This window comes from Rhinolophus sinicus, linkage group LG14, assembly GCF_036562045.2.
Source record: "Rhinolophus sinicus isolate RSC01 linkage group LG14, ASM3656204v1, whole genome shotgun sequence".
Classification (NCBI taxonomy): Eukaryota; Metazoa; Chordata; class Mammalia; order Chiroptera; family Rhinolophidae; genus Rhinolophus; species Rhinolophus sinicus.
The window spans coordinates 2,347,937-2,368,987 of NC_133763.1; the positions used below are offsets into that span (position 1 = coordinate 2,347,937).

At 40.3% G+C, this 21,051-nt stretch overlaps 1 protein-coding gene across 22 annotated transcripts in view; it reads right to left on the reverse strand.

Moving 5' to 3' along the window:
* Positions 1–21,051, reverse strand: part of RALYL (RALY RNA binding protein like) — an 846,180-nt gene that overhangs the window by 59,160 nt on the left and 765,969 nt on the right. For all 22 annotated transcript variants that reach the window (XM_074318489.1, XM_074318485.1, XM_019726291.2 and 19 more), the window contains one exon: positions 16,723–16,755. In XM_074318489.1, coding sequence (XP_074174590.1) covers positions 16,723–16,755 — 33 coding nt within the window. The remainder of the gene's footprint in view (positions 1–16,722; positions 16,756–21,051) is intronic.

A 21,051-nucleotide genomic window follows, 5' to 3' on the forward strand; every position in this document is an offset into this window, starting at 1 on the left:
GTTTATCCATGTTATAGCACATAATGGAATTTCATTCCTTTTTATGACTGAAGAATATAACACTACATATATATATATATACACACACATATATATACATATATACACACACATATATGTACATATGTGTGCATATATGTGTGTGTATATATGTATATATACATATATACATATACATATATATGTGTGTGTGTGTGTGTATATATATATATATATATATATATATATATATATATATATTATACTGGGGTGCCCAAAAAATGCATACAAGTGGACACTTTGGTCAGTGTTGCCCAAGCACTATTTTGCCGTCATCAGAAGTGTCTGGACACCAATGGTAACCACTTTGAGCACCTCTTGTAATTGCAGAAGTTAAATGTGACTTGTACTCATCTTTTGTTATCAGTATATATTGAGTATTACAATTTTAATACAGTTTTTTCCTTTCTTAAAATGTGTATACATTTTTTGGCACCCTCTGTACATAACCACCTTTTGTTTAAATTTATGCTACTTTTACTCACATTCATCATGAGTAATCCCCATTTTATCTTCTGTTCAATGATTTTAAAGTATATGTTCATCTTATAACTGGAAGTTTGTACCTGTTGACCCACATGGCCCTTCCCCATTTCCCCACCACTGGTGACCACCTTTCTACTCTCTGTTCCTGAGTTTGCTTTTTCAGATTCCACCTGTAGGAAGCATCATACGGTATCTGTCTTTGTCTCACTGACTTGTCTCACTTTGGCTGATACCCTCAAGGTCCATCCATGATGTTGCAAATGGCAGGACGGTCTTTCTCCTAGCTGAATTACAGTCTTTTGTATGTGTACCATATCTCCTTTATTCATTCATCTGTTGACAGACACTTGAGAAATGGTAATTATGTTTTATGATCTTTTCGCTGAGACTTTTTTAAAAAAAATTATAATGTTAGACAGCAGAGCTTAATAGCAAGAAGAAAATATGACACATGGACCAATTAATACATGTGTTGCTAATGTAAATGGCAGCAATGATTCCAGATGTGTCTGATACTATTAGGGAATACTTCAAACGTTTAAAAGCCTTCCAGAAATTTAAAAATGCATGAGAAAAAAAGAACTCATTTTTATTTTTCTCAGTGGCTGCGTAAACCCTCTTGTCCAGCCTGCTTATTTTTCATTCGATCCTGACTGCTAAGGCGTATTTACAAGAAAGAGCAGGTAGCTCAGCATACCGAGTGGTCTGACCTCCAGGTCCCACTGTCAGCCATCAGGAACTCAACTTCACCTGCCGAGTTAAAAAGGTAATGACATGCACAAGCAGCCTTTGGTAATCATGGCAAGCCTGCTTTTGTCTCCCTGGTCTAGACTGTTAGTAGACAAGTCGTCACGGCTGTCATTGGCTCAGGTCATGAGCTGGAAAATCAAGCTGGGTTTCCACGGAAGGAAGAAGAGATTCAAGTTGATGAAGAGACATCACCGTAGGCCAAGTCTGATTCATACCACTTAGGCTTTCCTCCATGTTCCTGCTGCCCTCCTCAATCGTTTTCCTTTTTTTTTTCCTCCCACAGATTCTATCGCTGTCATAAAAATCCCTCCCTTTTCTGTCTGAGTGAACCTCTATCAGAAAGGAGCTGTCAAAAATGGCATTTCCAGGAGTCCTACTCAGGTTTCTAAGGTATTTTATGGATCCTAGAATTTTACTGCCAAAAAAAAGCTTGTCTTTCTCATTTAAAAAGATCCCCCTCTCTGCCCTCACAAGCCCAGACTGGTGCTATTATGTGGAGGGGCTAATCTATTTTGTTTTTTAAGGAGGAACTTTTGCAGTTTTCATTCAGTAGTTTTGTAAGACAATCTGGTTCTTAGGCCACTAAAAACAAAATGACAATACATTAGATGTTCAGGGCATTGTCTAGTAAATGTCAAAGTTTTTGTCGTTTGGGGGCATGATTAGTGGCTAGGGGTAGGTACTTGACTTTGTAGAACAGTGAAACAATAGTTTTGAATATTTAACACAAACGAATACTTTGTATTTTCATTTTTGTATCTGGTATACGCTATGACTTTTATTCTACTTTTCAATGTACCTTTACTCTGCTCGGATTCTCTCAAAATTTAATGAGATATCAGAATTGGTAAAGTAATTGCTTAGAGACACACACACATTCTCTTTATTACTGAAGATCAAATGAGACCGAGTAAGTTGCCTGGAATTTCATTTAAACTTTTTCATTTATGGAAGAAGAAATCACAACTCATTGGGTTTTGCGATATATGAGATCAATTTTATCTAATCCCTTTGAATTCATAAAACTGGCTTCATATGAGTAGACTAACACACAAAAGCATTTCTTGTTATTTTCTATCACAAAACTTCATTAAAATATAATCTGAAGAATATTAATAAACTTCTTAGCTCCAGGAGGGAGAATTTTAATGGTTTCTTAACAGACATCCTGCCTTCCAAATTACTGTATCTGGCTCTCTAAATTAAACTGAATAATCAATTATTGAGCACTTACTGTACGCACAGTCCTGGGAGTTGTGGGGAATATTGGCAGAACACAGCTTCGACCCTAAAGGAATGTCAGTCTAAGCATAAGGGACCAGACAAATGTGCGTAGGACCATAATTCAAAGCAGAATTTGATAAATGCCAGGATAAAAATGAAAACTGCTATGAGAGCTTATGGGTGAGAGAAGTAGGAGTGGCTAATTGAGCGCTGGTATCAAACACGGCCTGGGTCCTTGTGAAAGAAGGGGGATTTGACAAGTAAGTGTTCACCAGGTAGCCCACGATGGTCAAGGACTAGTGGTGGGAAAATGTGGAGCAAGTATGGTGGACCGTGCCTCCCCACGTTGATTCCCTCCCTTTGGCACCGCTATTCTTCAGCATACCTAGGGGAGTCAGGAAGGCAGGAGTTAGAGCACGGGCCAACCGTCCGAATGTCCAGAGCGGACCTCTCCATGGTGACGGAAGTGTCCTCAGAGACATCTACAGATCCTGGTTCTGACTCATCATAGATGAAGTGTAGGTTTCCAACTGTCAGTGTATGTACATACAGTAGAACAGATTTATAAACTTTGCTAAGATACTATGTGCACAGAACTGTCCATTTTCACTGTAGGGAAAATTACTTTGGAGTTGTGTGTGCATGTGTGTGTGTGGTAGATACAAGTAGACACATAGATTCAAAATTCAAAACCAGTGAAATAAGTTAGTCTAAATTTCATTGACAAAGTATTATTTACTACTAAGGACTTTTGGAATGGCGGAGGTGGCTAGCAGGAACCTAAAGGATTTATAAAATTCCAGGCTACCATGAGAGTGAAATTTTATTTTTTATAAACATCCTGATGCACTGGGCAAGAGAACTATAAGTATAAAAGCAGGAGAACCAAATATCTAGCTGTTTTGAAGACTGGCCTAAAGATACACAGTCTTGCCTGGACCAGTGAAATTGTCTCCCAACCGGTATTCCTGGTCCCAAGTATCTCCACATCGCCTATCCATCATATATGCAGCTAACAATCATTAGCATTATTTCTACCAAATATCCAAAATAATCAAATAACAGCAAATTCTCCAGTTACTCTCCGAGGCTTACAAGGTGATGTTCAGATTCTTCGACCTTCAGTGTTCTCCAAAATGCATCTCCTGAAATCATTCAGCATTGTCCAGCTCCTACTCTCTGTGTGGCACAGAAAAACCCCTTGCTCTCAGAGGGAGAGGTATTCTTGCATCTCTGCACAGTCTTTTTTCATCAGCCCAACTGGTTGCCCAACAGAAGTTTCCTGTTAGGGGGCTTTGCTGAAGGTCTCCATCTGTCCACATGTGTCGTATGTTCTTTCTGTTGAATATGCATCCATTCTTACAGGCCCAACTCAAGCTCCACATCTTCCCCAACTAAAAAGTTTGTTGAGTTAGTCTAAATTCCACTTGCTATTCATTGATTGTGGTCTTTTTGTACTTGTATTGGACTCATGCTCGTCAGCTCCCTGATCTTCTTGGCTCATAGCTAATCATATAGATTGATTTCTGTTAGCCTTTCCCTTCACAAACCGATCTCTCGATTCCATTAATCATTCCTGTCTTCCTTCTTTGGACTTAATCTGCCCGAATTTCTTGATGCTGGAGTTTTTATTGTAAGGTACTCCAGGAGGATTCATGTCAGAATCCGGTAATGTATAATTAATCTCTTTGTTTTAACTGAGTTTAGCCGTAAGTGTATAGAGCTCATTCATATTGCTTCCTGTGCATACTTCTGTCTGAACATATTATACTGTCATTGACCACTTAGGAGTCTATCTCACTACATTGTGAGCTCTGAAAAGAAATGGTGTTTGTGGGCACCCAGGAGATATTTTTTTGAATTGAATGTTACACGTCTGTGGAACTTTCTGCTGTAATATTTATCATTACTTTTTTTGTAAGAAAACAACATGTCTGTATTAGAATTTTCAAACACCTGATGGTTAATATTAGAATTTTACACCATTATAATTGCCATGTTGGGTTGACCCCTTCTGCCAGAAATGATCAATTCATTGCCTTTGAGTTCTCAATCTATCTTTTTTTCCTCTCTTGCTTTGTGATAATGGAGCTGGATCTCATAAACTTGCTCTTTTGCCATTGCCAATGTTAGTGTCTGCCAATAGGGGGCGTTGCAGGAAAATTGAAAGGCAGAGAAGGGGCTTCCTTTTCCAGGTATCCCGTGCTTTTCTTCTTGCTCTTCTTGCACAGGGTTTAGGTGGTGGTGGAGGGTGTCAGCACCATGTGGGGGGATCACTGATGCTCACTGGCGCCCCAGCAGGAGGGTGCCATTATCCCCAGCCCACCAACACCCAACACCCTCCTCTGCCACGCAGCTGGCTGCAGCCACACCCGCTGCAAGGAGCTGTGATTCTCAGCCTAGGAAGCCAGGCACGTCCAGATGCTTTCTTCCTTGGACTGTCTCCCTCAACCACAGCAACAGTAGTGCTTCCCGGCATTTTCGACTCTAATAGTCCGTTGTAGTCTCTTTTACCCTTTAAAAGTAGTTAACCACATTTTCTAGTTCATAGTTCCTCATATGACATTTTCCTGTGCAAACCACTGGTGTAGTGCTGTCTGTCTCCTGTCTCCTGACAACCTTGACTGATACGAGCCATGCAGGCATTCTTGCAGCCTCCAAGTTGGAGACTGACCGTGTGTGACATGCAGTCAAAGGGTGCATGCTGCCTATTTCTCAGGAAACCTTTCGTAGTCGGTGCAGTTGACATTATTATTATTATTATTATTATTATTATTATTATTATTTAACTTACTGGACTATGATGATTTTTCTAAAGAGTTTTCCTTCAAAGGTAAAGATATCAACTGCCCATGCTCTTCTTCCTGGTGGAGACTAGCTTACGAAGGTATGAGACTGAGGTCAGAAGGAATAATAATAATAATGATGATGCTAACAGTTGACATTCACTGAATGCTTAGCATGTATCAGTCACTGTTCTAGGTGCTATCCATATACCAAATTATTTAACTGCCTTAAAAATCCTGAGTTAGTATGACTATTATACTGATTTTATAAATTGGAGAACCAAGGCACTGATATGACCAATTAAAGTCCAGAGCAGAACGCACAGTGTCTATGACTTACCAGATATCAGTGTAAGAAATATTTAGGTATTTTTGTCCATATTCACTACTAAGGTTTCACTGCCATAAAGCTAATGAAATGAACTGTAGCATCTTTGAGAAAAGGAGGTTAAGAATTCCACTGGACTTTCACTTTTGAGACACCCTTAGAAATAGATTAGTGTGTTTCAGGGAAGTTTCAGAAGAGTTTTAACCAACTGGAATGCATACAAATGAAGGAAATTAGAGCGGCAAGAAGCCTCAAAACAATGAAAATGGCTGAATTAAATAAGGATGTTTGGTCTAGAGAAAAAAGCTTTGGGGAGGAAGCCAGCTAGTTGTAGAAATATTTGAAAGGCCGTCTAGTGTTAGAGGCATTGAATTTATTCATCTTGGCTCCAGAAGCAGAACAAGTATTGAAGAGTAGTAATTACAAGGAAGAACGTTCCTGCTAAATGTAACAAAGAAAGAGAACAGGAGTTTCAAATACCTTGGGCTGCTTGTAATTTGGGAAAGACAATAGAATCGTAAGAGGGAAGATAGCATGACAAAGCATTGTATGAGCGACAGACAAACACAGATGTCTCAAGAAGAGCCTGAAAACCTTCTGCTAGGGATTTTGCAGAGGAAAGAATTAATGCCTTCCATAGTTCTGGGCGATCTTCCAAGTTGAAATTTCATGATCTTATTCAAGTCAAACTGCATGGTCAAAACATAACATTTAGCTTTCCTACGCGGGTTTTGGGAAGGAGGCCACCTGCCCTGGGCTGTGTTTTCCTTCATCACCAGTGGCAGTCTCTTGGTCTCTCGCTGTTCACGCTGATGCAGGATTGAAGAGGAAATCAGAATTGAACTTTCCTATTATCTAGGAAGAAATATGAACGCTTCTTCCAAAACTCATGGGGCACAGTGAGAACGCGACTCAGAAAAAGGTCGAGCTTTAGATGCTTTCCTTGTTAAAGAGGAAAGATGAAAAAGAAAGGAACTCGGCCTTCATCTCATTTGAAAAAGAACAACACAACAAGCCAATGGAAACAACAGAGAGGAAATTAATATCAGGTCAAAGTCTGCAGAGAAGGAAAAGGAGGTGGGGAATGGGGGGATGGGTAGAGGGGAGCTGAAGAAATGTTCAAATATAGTTAGGGCTTTCCAGTTTCTCTCAATGTGGTTAGTGTTTAATTTTTCAGTTATGTCCCGCAGTGTCTCTCCTAAGACACCCTTCCGTGCAGCCCAATGGAACTACCGTCCTCCCAAAGAGAAACGCATCCCATCACGTAGTAATAGCCCCAGAACTCTCTGTTCATAGCATGTCTCTCAAGAGTTATCAGGTTATACCTTATAGTACAGATTTTTGCCTCTTTAAGCTTTGTCTTTAGCAGACTGGAGTTACCAAGCAGTGCCCTGTGTGACAGATGCCAGCTTCTTTGCTTTTCTTCTCTTCGTTAGCTGAGAATGTCCTTAAACACAATGGCTTAGTCTTGTCCAAGGCTTCTCAGTTTACTATGTTGAAGGATCAGTTTTTATTTTTAAAATTTCCAATCCATCACAGGCTGATAACGTCCTAAGATACAAAACTGCACACTTAGGTGTCATAGCAACATCGAAATGCTACGAAGTTTCTACATGCTTACTCTTCCTTTTGTATTTCACTAGTCACAGACCAGTAAAAGATAGTTCACGGACTGGCACCATTTTACTGAAGCCGCTATGGGAAGCAGTTTGGTATCTTGCTTTGCACCCAGCGATAGGACTCGTATAGCATTTTGCACTGAATAAATCTCACACAGATATAATTGACACAGAGAAATAAAGATAAAGATCCTGGGAACGAAGCCTTGATGAAAACAAAATGGCATTATAAATCCCCTTTCTGTTTTTACCCCTTGGTTTGTACTTTGAAGGTTTAAACGTCAATCAATTGACAGTGTTCTCAAACATAACATGAACTGCAGAACTTTCCTCAACATATGAGATATTTAAGTCTAAATAATTGGGTACTGCCCTCTTCATCTGTCAATGTCAAAAATAAATGTCTAAATACCTTACTAAACTCCCCAGCAATGATAATTCGGAGTTACGATCTTTGGAATGTGGGAGGAAGCTCCCTATTCAGACACACGCCCTGTGTAATAGGCTGGTTTAGAGCAGCAGCTGACATTATCATATCATACTTTGCACTCCCTCACCAAACCCTTCAAACAGTGAACTGACGCACTTCATGGAATTAGAGAGCGGCTCCCTGCAGAAAGGGAAGCAGCGCTAGTGCATTCTTTCTCCAGAGCTGCAGCCCCCAACCTGGAGACTCAAGACAATTAGGGACAAATGCTTTGAGTCCCTGTGCAATCCCTGATCTGTGACTTGGTGGTCTTTCACGAAATTTGGAGGACTCAGCCTGCCCCGGGCCTACTGCGATTACTGTGGTTAACCAGGGGCCTAGGATAAAGGAACACATTTTAAACAGGACTTCTCTGGTGAGCCTCACTTTCTGAAAGGCTTTCAGGAGTTTTAGTATCCAACTGGGTATAACACACACTCCATTGAAATGCTGCCTGCTTGTCAGGATAATTTAGCCAATATCTGGGACAAATGTCTCCTCAAGCATTCCATCTTTGCTGTGTTTCTCACTGAAGCCAATGAAAAGCTAGAGTCAAGGGTTTCCTATTGTTGAGTCGAACCTGTTAGGTCATTTGAAGTTCAATGAGGCCTGTAGGTAAGTTCTAATGGTAAGTTCTGAAGGTGAGCCTCTAAAAATTTCACCAAAGAAACAATAAGGTTTCTAAAAACATGAAACATTTGGGGGGGAGGGGTGATTTTTTTTTTTTTTTTTTTTTTAAGCATCTACCTTAGCATGCCAAAATATAGCTGCTCAAAGCATTTTTTCCCCCTGATAAGCTCTTGAAGCGTAAGTCATGCCTGGCTTTTGCTAATATTTGGCAGTGATCGGTTATACTGTGATAACTGATTTGTTCTGCAGAGTTAAGTAGGAAATCTTTTGAATCAAAAAGTATTCTGGACTTGGAAAAGATCATATTTTCAGATAGATAAAATAAAGATCAGTCATTCTTGGCTGGATGGAGTTTAATTGGGAACAGAGGCTTTAAAACTTTGCCAAGACTTTTATATGCCAGTCTGGGATTCACAATTCTTCTAAAAGCAACAAATAACTTTTTTATGTACATAACTATTTTCCTCAATAATTAGAGCTATTATTTAGATGTTCGTGATGATTCAAATAAATATGAACTCTAAAGAGAGGGTGTAAAGTGTTAGTATGCATGAAATTGGCATCTTTTTCAGCAAAAGCCTCAGGCTGGATTGTATTATGGCTGCTAATATGCTGTGTGTCTTTATGGAGGTTACACTACATCTCTGTCTCTGTTTTCCAGTATTAAAAAAAACTTATAATATTTGTTTTCTCTACATGAGACTCAGTAAAGATTCATTGAACAACAGAAAATAAAGGCTCATCAATACTTTGAACCCTCTCAGGAGAGTGTGCTGTTTGCATGGCCAGGAAATTACTTAGTGAAGTATGATTCCATGGGAAAGTCAGGTTTAGGTATGTTTTATTAAGTTAGAAAAAGGAGACGGGATTTACTCTCTTCAAGGAAGCTAAGTTTTCCTTCCTTAGAGGTGGGTTGATTTCAAATGAATGACATCAAAGCCCTTTCTTTATTTTGCATACTTATTTCTAGTGAGTGACTGTTCTCAGGACAGATTTTAAAAGTATCGGAGACCAAGACCTTATTTCAAATAGGATAGCAGCATCTTCATGCAGTATTTCTACATACGACATTGAAATAATCTGAGCCACCATTTCTATTTTCCTCATGTAGACACTCACTATGTTTCTTTCATCAGTCAGACTGTACGCTCACCTTTTGCAAGCGGACCTGACACTTCACAAAACTCATTTTTGAAAATGGCACTTGTAGGAAACACTGGTAGTTGTCTGAGTTGATACACCCGTCAAAGCTGCGATGGCTGGAAAATTGATTCCATAATGTCACTTACGATCAGCTCCTCTCAGAAGTCAGAGTTTAGACATGCCAAGCGCAGTTATTTATTTTCTCATGCAAGGGTATTTGATGACTATACATTCATTTAGCTAATTCTGAATTGTGTGATAGGAAAGGACCACAAATCCTCCAGATTTTCAAGGACTTCTCACTAGACTTGCCTTTTTAAAATAATTAAGTGGTGAGGGCTGCTATGGGTAAGAGGTGACACGGTACAGTTATTTGGCCCATATTACTCAAGTTACAATCGTAACAGCATTTTATCTTGAGTATACATGCAGCCTGTATGACACCAGGTTTGTTAGTGGGTTGAATTAATGATTGAATAGGTGTTATATGTACATCTCAAATGACAGACTGAATTTTAAGCACCTTATTTCATGACGATTAAGCTGTCATCCAGATTTGGGACAGAGGCTGCTATGATACATAATGATACCAGTTCTCAAAATAAAACGGATACGGACTGTGACATTTGGCTTAACACGACACTTTGTTATACGAATGAATTGGATCGTAGCAGAAATGCTGATAACCCTCTTTTGAAGTATCATCAGCAACAAAATCCTGTATCACGGCGTTCTTTATAAGCAGAACTTAAATAAATCTATTTAATGATCCCATGTATTTTCTTCCTTCCAAGTAAGACTCTCTTCCTGCCCGCTGTAATCTACAATTACTTGCCTTTCCCCGAGGAGAACGTTTCACCGAAGAAATAACAGTTGTTTCGGTCACGTTCAGCGCCTCTGCTTCCTGCGACGTTTGTACATTGTCAGGACTGAGGAAGACTGTTTTTGATGACTCTCCTGTATTTCACGACTGAAGAGCGATGAGTTCCTCTTTCTGGAAAGAGCGTTCTGGAACCCATGCATCCAAGGCACCACTGTCGAACTATGTACATACATGATTGATGACCCAATTTATCGGTGATACGGTCTATGCCATCAAGGGCAGTTTAAATGATTTGGACGCGTACAGAAGAGTGTCATTGACAGGTCTGGCAGTAAGCGATGGCTTTCAGCTTTCATGTTTTACCAGCATTTTGCTGAGTGGCAGGTTGATAAATTAAAATGGCAATTGTAGCGTCAGGCCTGAAAGCAGGGCTGCTTTCGATTACAGAAACGCCTGTGGCAGCCTTGTGCCCTCTCCAGAGAAGGCGCCTGCAGGCCTTGCAAAACATAAAACAAGCACAATTGCAAACGCAGTCATTAACTTGGCAGTAGCACTGAGTCTAAAAAATAAAAGAACAGGCTTCTAGAAGGGGGACATTGGCTCTATTTCCTTATCCCTATTTCCCTAGAGACTTAAAGAAACTGAAACCACATCACCAAATGACAGGCATTCAACTGGCCTCAGTGGTTCCATGGTGTCAGAGGGGTGTGTTTAAAGCTCGGGGTCAGTTTCTTGTTCGCATTACCTCAGTTCTGACACTGTACCTAGGTTTTAGCTCATCAAACCGTCACCACGATTCCACAGAGTTCAGTGGATAAACCTCAAGACGTCACTGCATCACTCACGAAATCTGATATTCTTAAAGAAAATGATCTTTTCACCAGGCATTTCCTTTCCATTCTTTGCTCTTCTTTCACAGATCTTATTTTTTTGGCAAATGAAAACTGTGTTACTTAGTGTGTACCCTGGGGTATTTTGGTCCGGTTGCATCCTGTGACACGACTACCATGTTCAAGCTGATTAACCTATGCGTCCCCTAACATAGTTACTTTTTGTGTGTGTGGTGAGAACACTTAATATCTACTTTTTTGAAGTAGCAAATTGCAAGTACACAACACATACTATTAGCTACAGTCACCAGGCTTAGATTCCCAGAGCGCACGCCTCCTGAATAACTGAAACTTTGCCTCCTCACTTCCCCTCCACCATCCTACTCTCTGTTTCTGAGTTCAGCTATTTCAGCTTCCATGTGTAAGTGACATCATGTAGGATTTGTCTTTTTATGTCTGGCATCTGATTTATTTCATGCAGCATAATGTCCTCCAGATGGATTCATGTCATCACAAATGGCAGGGTTTCCTTCTTTATAAAGGCTGAATACTATTATATATGTAGATATATAGATCATGTCTCACATCACATTTTTCTCTATCCATTCATCCATCTAGGGACACGTAGGCTGACAGTGTATTAACGCCTTCTGAGTAGAACAGGTCCAGTACAACTCAGGCATTGGAGGTCCAGGTTTGTCAGCCTCAGCTCACGCACAGAGTCTGTGCCTCAACGGAGATAAATATAATAATTGGGATTTTTATCCTTGATGTGTTTTTGAATGTCTTTCAGCCAAGCTTGAAAAATAATATATCTTGAGCTATATCAATATAATTTCCAAATTAGTCTGAGTTATTTAAATTATTCTAGTACAGTGAAAAATTGTGAAACTTTTTTGACCCATGTAATAAATAACCATTCTCATAATAAAGCCATTCATGCAAAAATTCATCAATTGAAAAACCCAGTTCCAAAATACAAGCGATTCGTATGAAAATTCTTCTTTTAAAAAGGTCAGCTTCACGCTGAAGAAGTAAAAAGAAATAAGTCACATGGAAATTTTCATTTGGTGCCTTGAGTATAGCTTTAAAGCGGCTCAGAGTCTGCAAAGTGTCACCCGCCACGTGTACTTGCAGGGAACTCACTCATACCCTGCCTTGCGATGTCCTTTACACGGCGTCTCTCAAGCGTCAAAAGAACAGACTTCCTTTTCCCTCCTCCGTGCTTTTTATTAAAAAGCGGTGCAGAGCTTTTTCAAGGCACGACTGCTTTTCCGCCAAGATTTCTAGCTCTGAATCTTGACTGAAATGACCACTCTGTTCTTGTGTATTTTCCTTAATGCAAACTCGATGCCTGTTTTCTGCCAGTTTCCTTCCCAAGTCAGAATCTATCTGACGCTGTGTACAAGGAATCGTTTGCCAAGAGAGATTTTTAATTGCTTTAACATGTAACGTTTGGAGGAGGAGGAGATTGTCAGCCATATAGCACTCACGCAGCGCTCAAGCATAAGTCCATGTTGAAAATCAGGTTGTTGAACCGATATTTTTTACTGTTTGGTGAGTGAGATGGGGGGAAAAATGTAGTTTTTAAATCTATCATTTAAATTTATATTTGTAATAAAACATATTTTATATTGTATATTTGCAATAAATTATACATATAATACATATTACACATAAATAATACATTTATGTGAGCTACCTTTATAATAATAATTTAACATAGAAAACATTGTTATTAATATTTAATAAAATAACTTATTAAATATTTAAATGGTATCATTTAATAATTTAACATTTAAAATTTAGTGTGATCCCAGGCTCAGGTCTGGGACGACATCTGAATGAGTTTTATGCATCTGAGCACGGGCCGTGTGTGTCCCGGCCACGCCGCAGACACCAGGTCACACCTGCTCTCTTTACCTCTGTCCTGTTCTCACAAGAGTGACCTCCAAGGCGGTTCTAGGTCAATGAGTCCGCCTCCACCACGTGCACCCCAACGGGAGACTATGGGAAGTTACGTGGCAGCGATTTTCCGAGGAGATGCAAGAGACCAACGTCTGTAAGGGCAGCCTGCGCGTGGGTAAGGAAAGGATTGGGGAGGCAGCAAGCATGGCGTAGATAGCGGCTTCCGGAACCGGTGTCAGCATTGCTAGGTGGCCGTGGAAAACACTGCATCTATTGACCCAACCTGGGTGAACAGCATCAGACTGTGGGATGAGCCTTCAGGCCTCCCGCTAGGCTATATAGTTCATTATTTAGTTTTCCTATTGACCTTATTTTATCAATCACTGGCTGGTGCATATGAAAGAAAGTTCCTCTGATATCGATGTAGAGTTGGATGTCTGAGAACTGAGGTTTCACTTAACTTCCTTTCACAATTCCTCGATCTTTTCCCATAAGCAAATACTTCCTTGTGTTGTCACTTTCTTTGACAACTTTTTTCTATTGGCATAGTCAAATTGAGTTTATGTTGTGACATTTAAAAATGTTATTTCGTGATTCCTGCAGCACATTTGTCAAAGGAGAAATGCTGCCCCCATATTTATATTGAGACAAGATGCACATTCAAATGTATCAATATTTCTTCTCATTTAAAAATTTATCTGACAATTACTAGTGTTCATCATTGAAATATGAAACAGAATGGCTAATCATCTCTTTGATAGCTTATTCCATTCACACTTTTTATTTTTTTCTATCCATTATAAAAGCTTCTCTTGGCTTCCACATGTAACTCAAAGCACATCCTATAAAAGTGGAGTTTTATCCTTGGATTGAATTTTTTAGAGCTTTATACATGAACATGCTTTCTAGAACTATGACAACAGCGAACATTTACGAGCAATTCCTATGTGCCAAGAACAGTGCTAAATGCTTGATCTAATTTACCTTCTTTAATCTCCATTTCATAATTAACAACGTGACGCTTGGAAATTTAAGAAATTGCCTAAACTAATGCAGCTAGTTTGTAAGTGTCAGGGGCTAGGAGGGTGAAAGCAATTTCTAGAAGCACATATGAACAAGTACTTTAAGACACTGGCTGGCAATGGACCCATGTATGTGATAGCACTGATTTATTCATTAATATAATTTTTTATTCAACAAAGAGTTAAAATTTATGTATAGGAGATGTGCAGGGTCCTAGAAAAATTCAATGTGTCAACCACGTGTCCACTAATACCACAGACCACACATTCTATGCATTTAATCCCTCTGGCAAGTGACTGACATAAAAGTCACAAATTTGAACAATGGTTCTTACAGATTACCCATTGCCTGGTAGGCTCATGTGTGGCCCTTACGTTCACTGTCACCCTGGTTTCTTACTGAACAGGGTCAGGAGAGAGATTCATACATACTTTTGGACAATTTCCTTTAAAATCATTTTCATGGAGGGGGATGGAGAAATTTAGCGATAACATAAAATATCCAGTCAGCAGAACCATTTGGGTTGCATGTTTCACCCCTTTTAAGTCTGTCTAAGGAGTAACAATATTTTCTTCCCGCCAGGTTAGTCTTCCCATTGTGCTGAGTTATAAATCATTTTTCTTTGGAAACTTTTCCTCCAGAACTCTCTGCTAGTGAGCTCTAAACTCCTGGTATGTTTAAAACAGAGATTACTTATGGTCTGCCCTGGTGAAACAGAGCAATGCAATAAAATGTGACTCCCATCTCAGAGCAGTCGGAGGACAGGAAATGCCTCGGAGAAGCTGCACTAAGTGAGGCATGAAGAGAAACCATTTCAGCCTTCACGACTTGAGGGCAGGACTTGAGCTCATGCTGCATTCCAAATAAAAGATTTCTTCAGCCTGAAAGGTTTTTAACAATAGCAGCTGATGATCGAGGAAGGAAAGAAGCATGCTCTAACGATTTCTGTGGACCAGATCAACACGACCTTTCATCTTTCACGACGTCCTCCACTAAATGCACCTACTCCATTTTCCCTTCCCAGCGTCCCGAACAATTATTTTGATTCCTGTGGTTCAGACGCCTTCTGAAATGCTTTTATGAGGACTGGACGGGGAGAGGGAACCATGACGCTCAATGAGTGACAGACATATACAAAGGCCACGAACAAAGTAATAAAAAAAAAAATGATGTGATTGTTTAAAAATGTAACCTCATTTCGTTTCTGGCCATTAACCATGGGAATAATGGCTGCCTAGACATGACTTTTTTTTTTTTTTTTTTGTCATCAACTACAGCATGACTTCCTGTAAGCCAGACATCACATCTTCCAACAATTTCTTCTACTTTACAGTATCAACCGTAATGCTGAGAGTGCAAATGTCCCTTAACCAGATGTTTTAATGTATCAGTCCAAGGGCTGTTTGATAGATCAGTTAAAAATGACTTTGGTCATTCTTAATTAGTTCTAAATGCCTGGAAAGAGGCCTGAAAACAGTACATGTATATTCTTGTCAACCGTGTATTATTAGTAGAAGAGAACAACACCAACAGAGGAGGACGGGTACTCTTACTTAATCTGCTTCAGCTTTGTGGTCAGAGAAGCTGTCAGTACGAATGTAGTGGAGAAATAAACGTGAAAAGAGAAAAAAGCAGAAATGATACACATAGATTTTGGAGACAAATTTGGAGAAAACAGGGAAAGAAACATTAAATAGAGTAGACTGAAAGGAAACAGTACAAAAAATGAGGAGACAGACTAGGAAATAGTGGTGCAGGTGAAGTTTTATTTTATTTTATTGTTAGTTTCAGGTGTACAAAACAATGCACTGGAAACCTGCACAGACACATGCAAAAAAATGAAGCTGGACCACTTCCTTACACCTTACACAAGAATAAATTCAAAATGGATTAAAGACTGAAATGTAAGATCTGAAACCATAAAACTCCTAGAAGAAAACATAGGGAGAAAATTTGCAGACAATACCCTTAGTAATATAATTACTGCTATATCCCCTCGGGCAAGGGAAGTAAGAGAAAAAATAAACCAATAGGACTACATCAACCTAAAAAGTTTTTCCACAGCAAAGGAAACCATCAATAAAACAAAAAGGCATCCCACTGAATGAGAGAAGATATTTGTCAATGAGACATCTGATAAAACATCCAAAATTTATAAAAAGCTCATTGATCTCTCCACCAAAAAAGCAAACAACCCAATTAAAAAATGGGCAGAGGACATGAAGAGACAATTTTCTAAAGAGGACATACAGATGGCAAACAGACATATGAAAAAATGCTCAACCTCACTAATCATTAGAGAAATGCAAATAAAAACCACAATGAGATACCACCAGGTGAAGTTTCAAAACCATCTGAGCATATGTTTACGTGATGAGACCATAAATAAATACTGCCTAACCTATTTGGCATTTACTGAGGGCACAGGATTTCATATACATTCTTTAGCTGAATTTCTGAGGTCACTGAACAGCTTAGCGTGCATTTTACTTAAGCTTTTATAAAACATAGCTAGCAATGTTGCCTAAGAAATGATGTATTCAATCACACATTATGACTTTGAACATGGGATTAAATGGCTGAAAATACCATCTCAGAAGACCTTGTTAATTGGAATTCAAAATCGATTAAAGAAGCGAGATTTAAAATATTTAGACATATACTCACCCAACAGACAGGAAAGGCTCCTTTGACTCAAGTCTATGAAAAAAAAATATGAAAAAAAATTAATATAATAATATGTTATACACTTAAAAATGCTTTTGTATAAATCTGACAGAATTATTATAGTTGTTTGGATGAAAATTTAGCACCAGTAAAAAGCTATAAATAATACATTAAGCCCTAATGTGGACTAATTCAAATTCTGGCTGGATTAATGCAGAGGCTAAAACAAGTGAGAGAGACTTGGTGTGGGGATGCAGCATGTAAACAATACATTAAGATAATAATATTGCTAGTCTAATTCTGATTTGCACTGTCTAATTATTTTCTGCTTTTTATAGTAATTTGTGGGAGCTTCTATATAGCTATTTGTGGTTGTTATAGTAGTAAAACGTTACCATGTGTTGGTTAAATGTTAACTGAATAATTTATTTCCAGTAAATCTTCTGGAAGGAAGAGAGAAGCAGCACATCAGCCGTGGTCATTTAGTGGGGCAGGGGGAGTGAGGTGACAGACCAGGGTCTCCTCTAAGAACCAGGTATGTCTGTACTTCCTCCCATGTTGAAGTAAAATTCTAATGTTGCAGCCACTGCTTGGTTGTGGCATTTAGAGCAAGCCACTCAAGAAACATGCTGGAGTTTACTTTTCTCATGATAAAATAGGCTAGGATTGCATCCAGCTAATTTTCTAATTTCATAAATTAACTGTATATTCTTTGCCAAGGGTAAGTCAGTCAGGAACGAATCCCCTTCTAAACATTCCCTAATTAATAATTAAGGAGACCAGTTAGTAGGTGTATCTTAGCCACTTTAATTTCATGTAACTTTCCTATCATGTGATCATGGATTGAATGTAGGCAAATATCGAAGACATTTTAACCTAAATCCTGGTGCTTAAGATTTTTAAGAAGCCTCCTTGTTGCAAAGCACTTTAGTGTCTTGTATGTCACCACCTTTCCTGACAGTTTCGACAGCCACAGGATGATGCCCATTTAGTCATGATAAACACCAGCTTTCCACGTCGTTCTTCACCAACCACTTTATTGCAGGGAACTTGTCTACTTATTGCCAAATCTGCTTTAGCTCTGCTTTGGTGCCCTAAGTTTCCGTTTCTATACCAGAATACTGTTTCTTTTCCCTTCCATTCCCCGTGCACGGTCTATGTATCTTTTGAGGTTCTCTATGCCTTCAGAAAGCCAATCTTGACACCTTCATCTTAGGGGGGCAGTCTTGTTGCTGCTTCTATTTGGTATCTCCATCATCGTGATATATCCTCAGGACAACAGTCCTCGGTGAAAAGGTGAACCTGGAGTCCCCTAAGACTGGTAGGAAAATGAAAATCACATCTTTGCTGAAACAAGGAGCTCCTGATGGTTCTATTTCAAGCCTTCGAATGGGCCCAGGTGGGAGCAGGTTGGTGCTCTGTGAGCCGAGCAAAAGGGAAAGGCAATTGTCCGTAGGTCAATCGAAGCCACTCAGTACCAGGGCTCCCAAGCATTTTCAGCCCTGGACATCTAGGCGGGGAGCCACCACAGGCCATCTGACCTCATGTCTCATCCTCCAAAGGGTGGCCCACTGCAGACGAAAGTGACAACTGGCCCCCATGGAACAGTGCTCGCTTTGTGACCAGCTGCTCAGCTGTAGTTCACGACATGGAGTAAGCGTGCCTTCCCTGGAGATCATTCAGAGGGTCCTACATTTCCTTTCTTGTTCCCCAATTAATTTTTTTAACATTTATTGGGGTGACAATTGTTAGTAAAGTTACATAGATTTCAGGTGTACAATTCTGTATTACATCATCTATAAATCCCATTGTGTGTTCACCACCCAGAGTCAGTTTTCCTTCCATCACCATATATTTGGCCCCATTTACCCTCATCTACCACCCCCCTCCCAGAGGGTCCTACATTTTTCTCATTAATTATATAGCAAGTGTCGTAACCAACTCAGGGGGATGCTGTGAAGAACGTGAGACTGTGTATTTGGAGCAAATTGCACGGTTCCTGGCACAGAGTGTGCCGAAGATGGGCTGTTTCTCTAAGGGCCGGAATGGCTGGAACACATGAAAAACTCACTTTTGTACTTTTAGTCTTGAAAGGTGAAATGGAAAAGCAAAAGAAGAACATTGCTAGGAGAAACATCCATTTGGAGAAAACTGTTTATGAGTTTAAACCTTAGAGACAGATGGTTACATTGAAGTATGCCCAGAGATAACTTTTCTGAGGATTAAAAAAAAAAAAAAAATTTTATTAGGTAATTGTTTTGTGAAGAAAACAATTGATTTTATCTTTCCTAAGATTTACTTTTAACAAGACATAGGTAGTGAATTTAATAATGTTTCTTTCCGGACCCACTAGAATTAGGAGTAGAATAAGATAAACAAACCATAGCCTTCAGAAAAAATAGGCACAGTAGAGAAATGAAATAGAATGCAAAATTAAGATCAATATTTGGGGCCAAAGCATTTTTAATACTTTGTATTTAATGACAAAAACAACAAAAAACTAAGCTGTATTGACTGGGGGCCAGGTATTATTCAAGACGCCTTCTAAACAGTGATTTATTTAAGCATCATACCCTCTGAGGGGGACCTAATTTTACAGCTGAGGAAGCTGACACCCAGAGATGCTAAGGAGCTCGCCCAAGGTCGGTCTGAAACATGCCTGAGCCAGGCATTGAGGTTAGGCACTGGGGTCCCAGAGTTCACGTGCTCCCCTCGTGTGGTGAGCTGCGTCTCCTCAGTCTACGTTGTTTGTTGTGTTTTGTTTCCGTGTGCCTTGCTTCCTGCTTTCTGGAGCCTCCTGAGAGATCCTGTCTGATGTCAGATGTCGTGGACGTGCCGGGTGTTCCCAGACTTCATCTCCAGTGTGACCCCAGTTACGATGCCCGCCACCCCCCGCCCCATGGCAGGCACCTATAACTCAACACCCCCGGACTAAATGCACTGTCTTGTCCGCGCGTTCTTTATCCCTCCGTCAGCGGCATACTCAGCCACTCCGGGGACCAAAGCAGCACTGAGACACTGTGTCTTGAACGCCATTTCAGCAACACTCCTGTGCAGTGGACGCTCCCAGCTCTGCTATTTCTACGGCCAGCGTCCTCTTCAATGCGTTCTTATCTCTCAGTTCTTATTATGCCCATTCCCACGGTCACTGGCTTTCATGTGGGCTGTTGGAGAGCTCTCAGGACCCCCTTCTGCTGTGTCACCTTGAAACAGCCACACCGACTCGCAGAACCATCCTTGTCAGCCAAAGCTATGACCACGCAAGTCCTCTGCGTGCCTCTGGGTGGCTTCCTCATAAGGTGCCTCGGTTGGTTAGGGGGGCTTCAGAATGGTCTCAGGGCACCAGCAACGCGTAACAACTGCCAGTGCATTTTCTAAGCTCCCCATGAAGAGTGTGTGTTCCCTGAAGATGGGACATGCCCGCATCACAGGAGGTGCCGTCATGATGCTGTCCGATGAGCTTCCCCTGCCTCACGCCCCGACCCCCACTTCCGTTATTTGCCTACAGAGTGAAGTCCAAACCCTCCAGCAGAACTAAACGTCCACTCCCATGGGGCTCCAGTGCACCCTCCCAGCCTTTGTCTTCTGCATGTCAGCCCATGACGCCTGTGCCCCATGGCTCAGGGTCTGGGGGCATCGCATGTACTCCGTTTTCACAGAAATGACTTCCACTACCTTGTTTTTGGAAGTCCGGTGGTGTTTTATGACTCCAAAGGACATATAATTCTACTTCCTTGCAATGTTTACAGATTTTTGGCATTAAAACGGCTGATCAACAACACCGCTCACTGCCATCTGATCTGTCACTTTCAGCAATGATGAGTCAAACCTGACCTACATTCAAGATGGATGCACCAAAGGGCTGAAGGGTGGAGTCTAGACGCAGACAGCCTGACAGTCCTGACTGTACCACCTCCTGGCTGTGTGGCCTGGGAAAAGGGAGGGATTCTTCTTTGTGTCTCAATGATCCCATCTGCAAAATGGAGGTAATGGTAGACCTAACTCTTAAGGCTGTTGTGAAAATTGGATAACAAAATTAATGAATTATCAGATAACATCTAATGATTGTTAGTGTCACTGTTATTATTTTTGATCGGTGAGTCCTCTGGTTCTCGCTCCTGGTTCATGGCCAGGTACAGACAGAGGAAGTGCTGGTTGGGAAACAGGTTGGTGTAGAGGTGACATGCCAATGAACCCAGTTGGGCCATGCTGGTGAAGATATGCAGGAAGAAACAGATGGAAACGATGGCCTGGAATTCAGGCACGTTGTCTGGGCTGGAAATATGGATGTAGGAGTCATGTGGTGAATGCAGAATTAGTATGTGACAC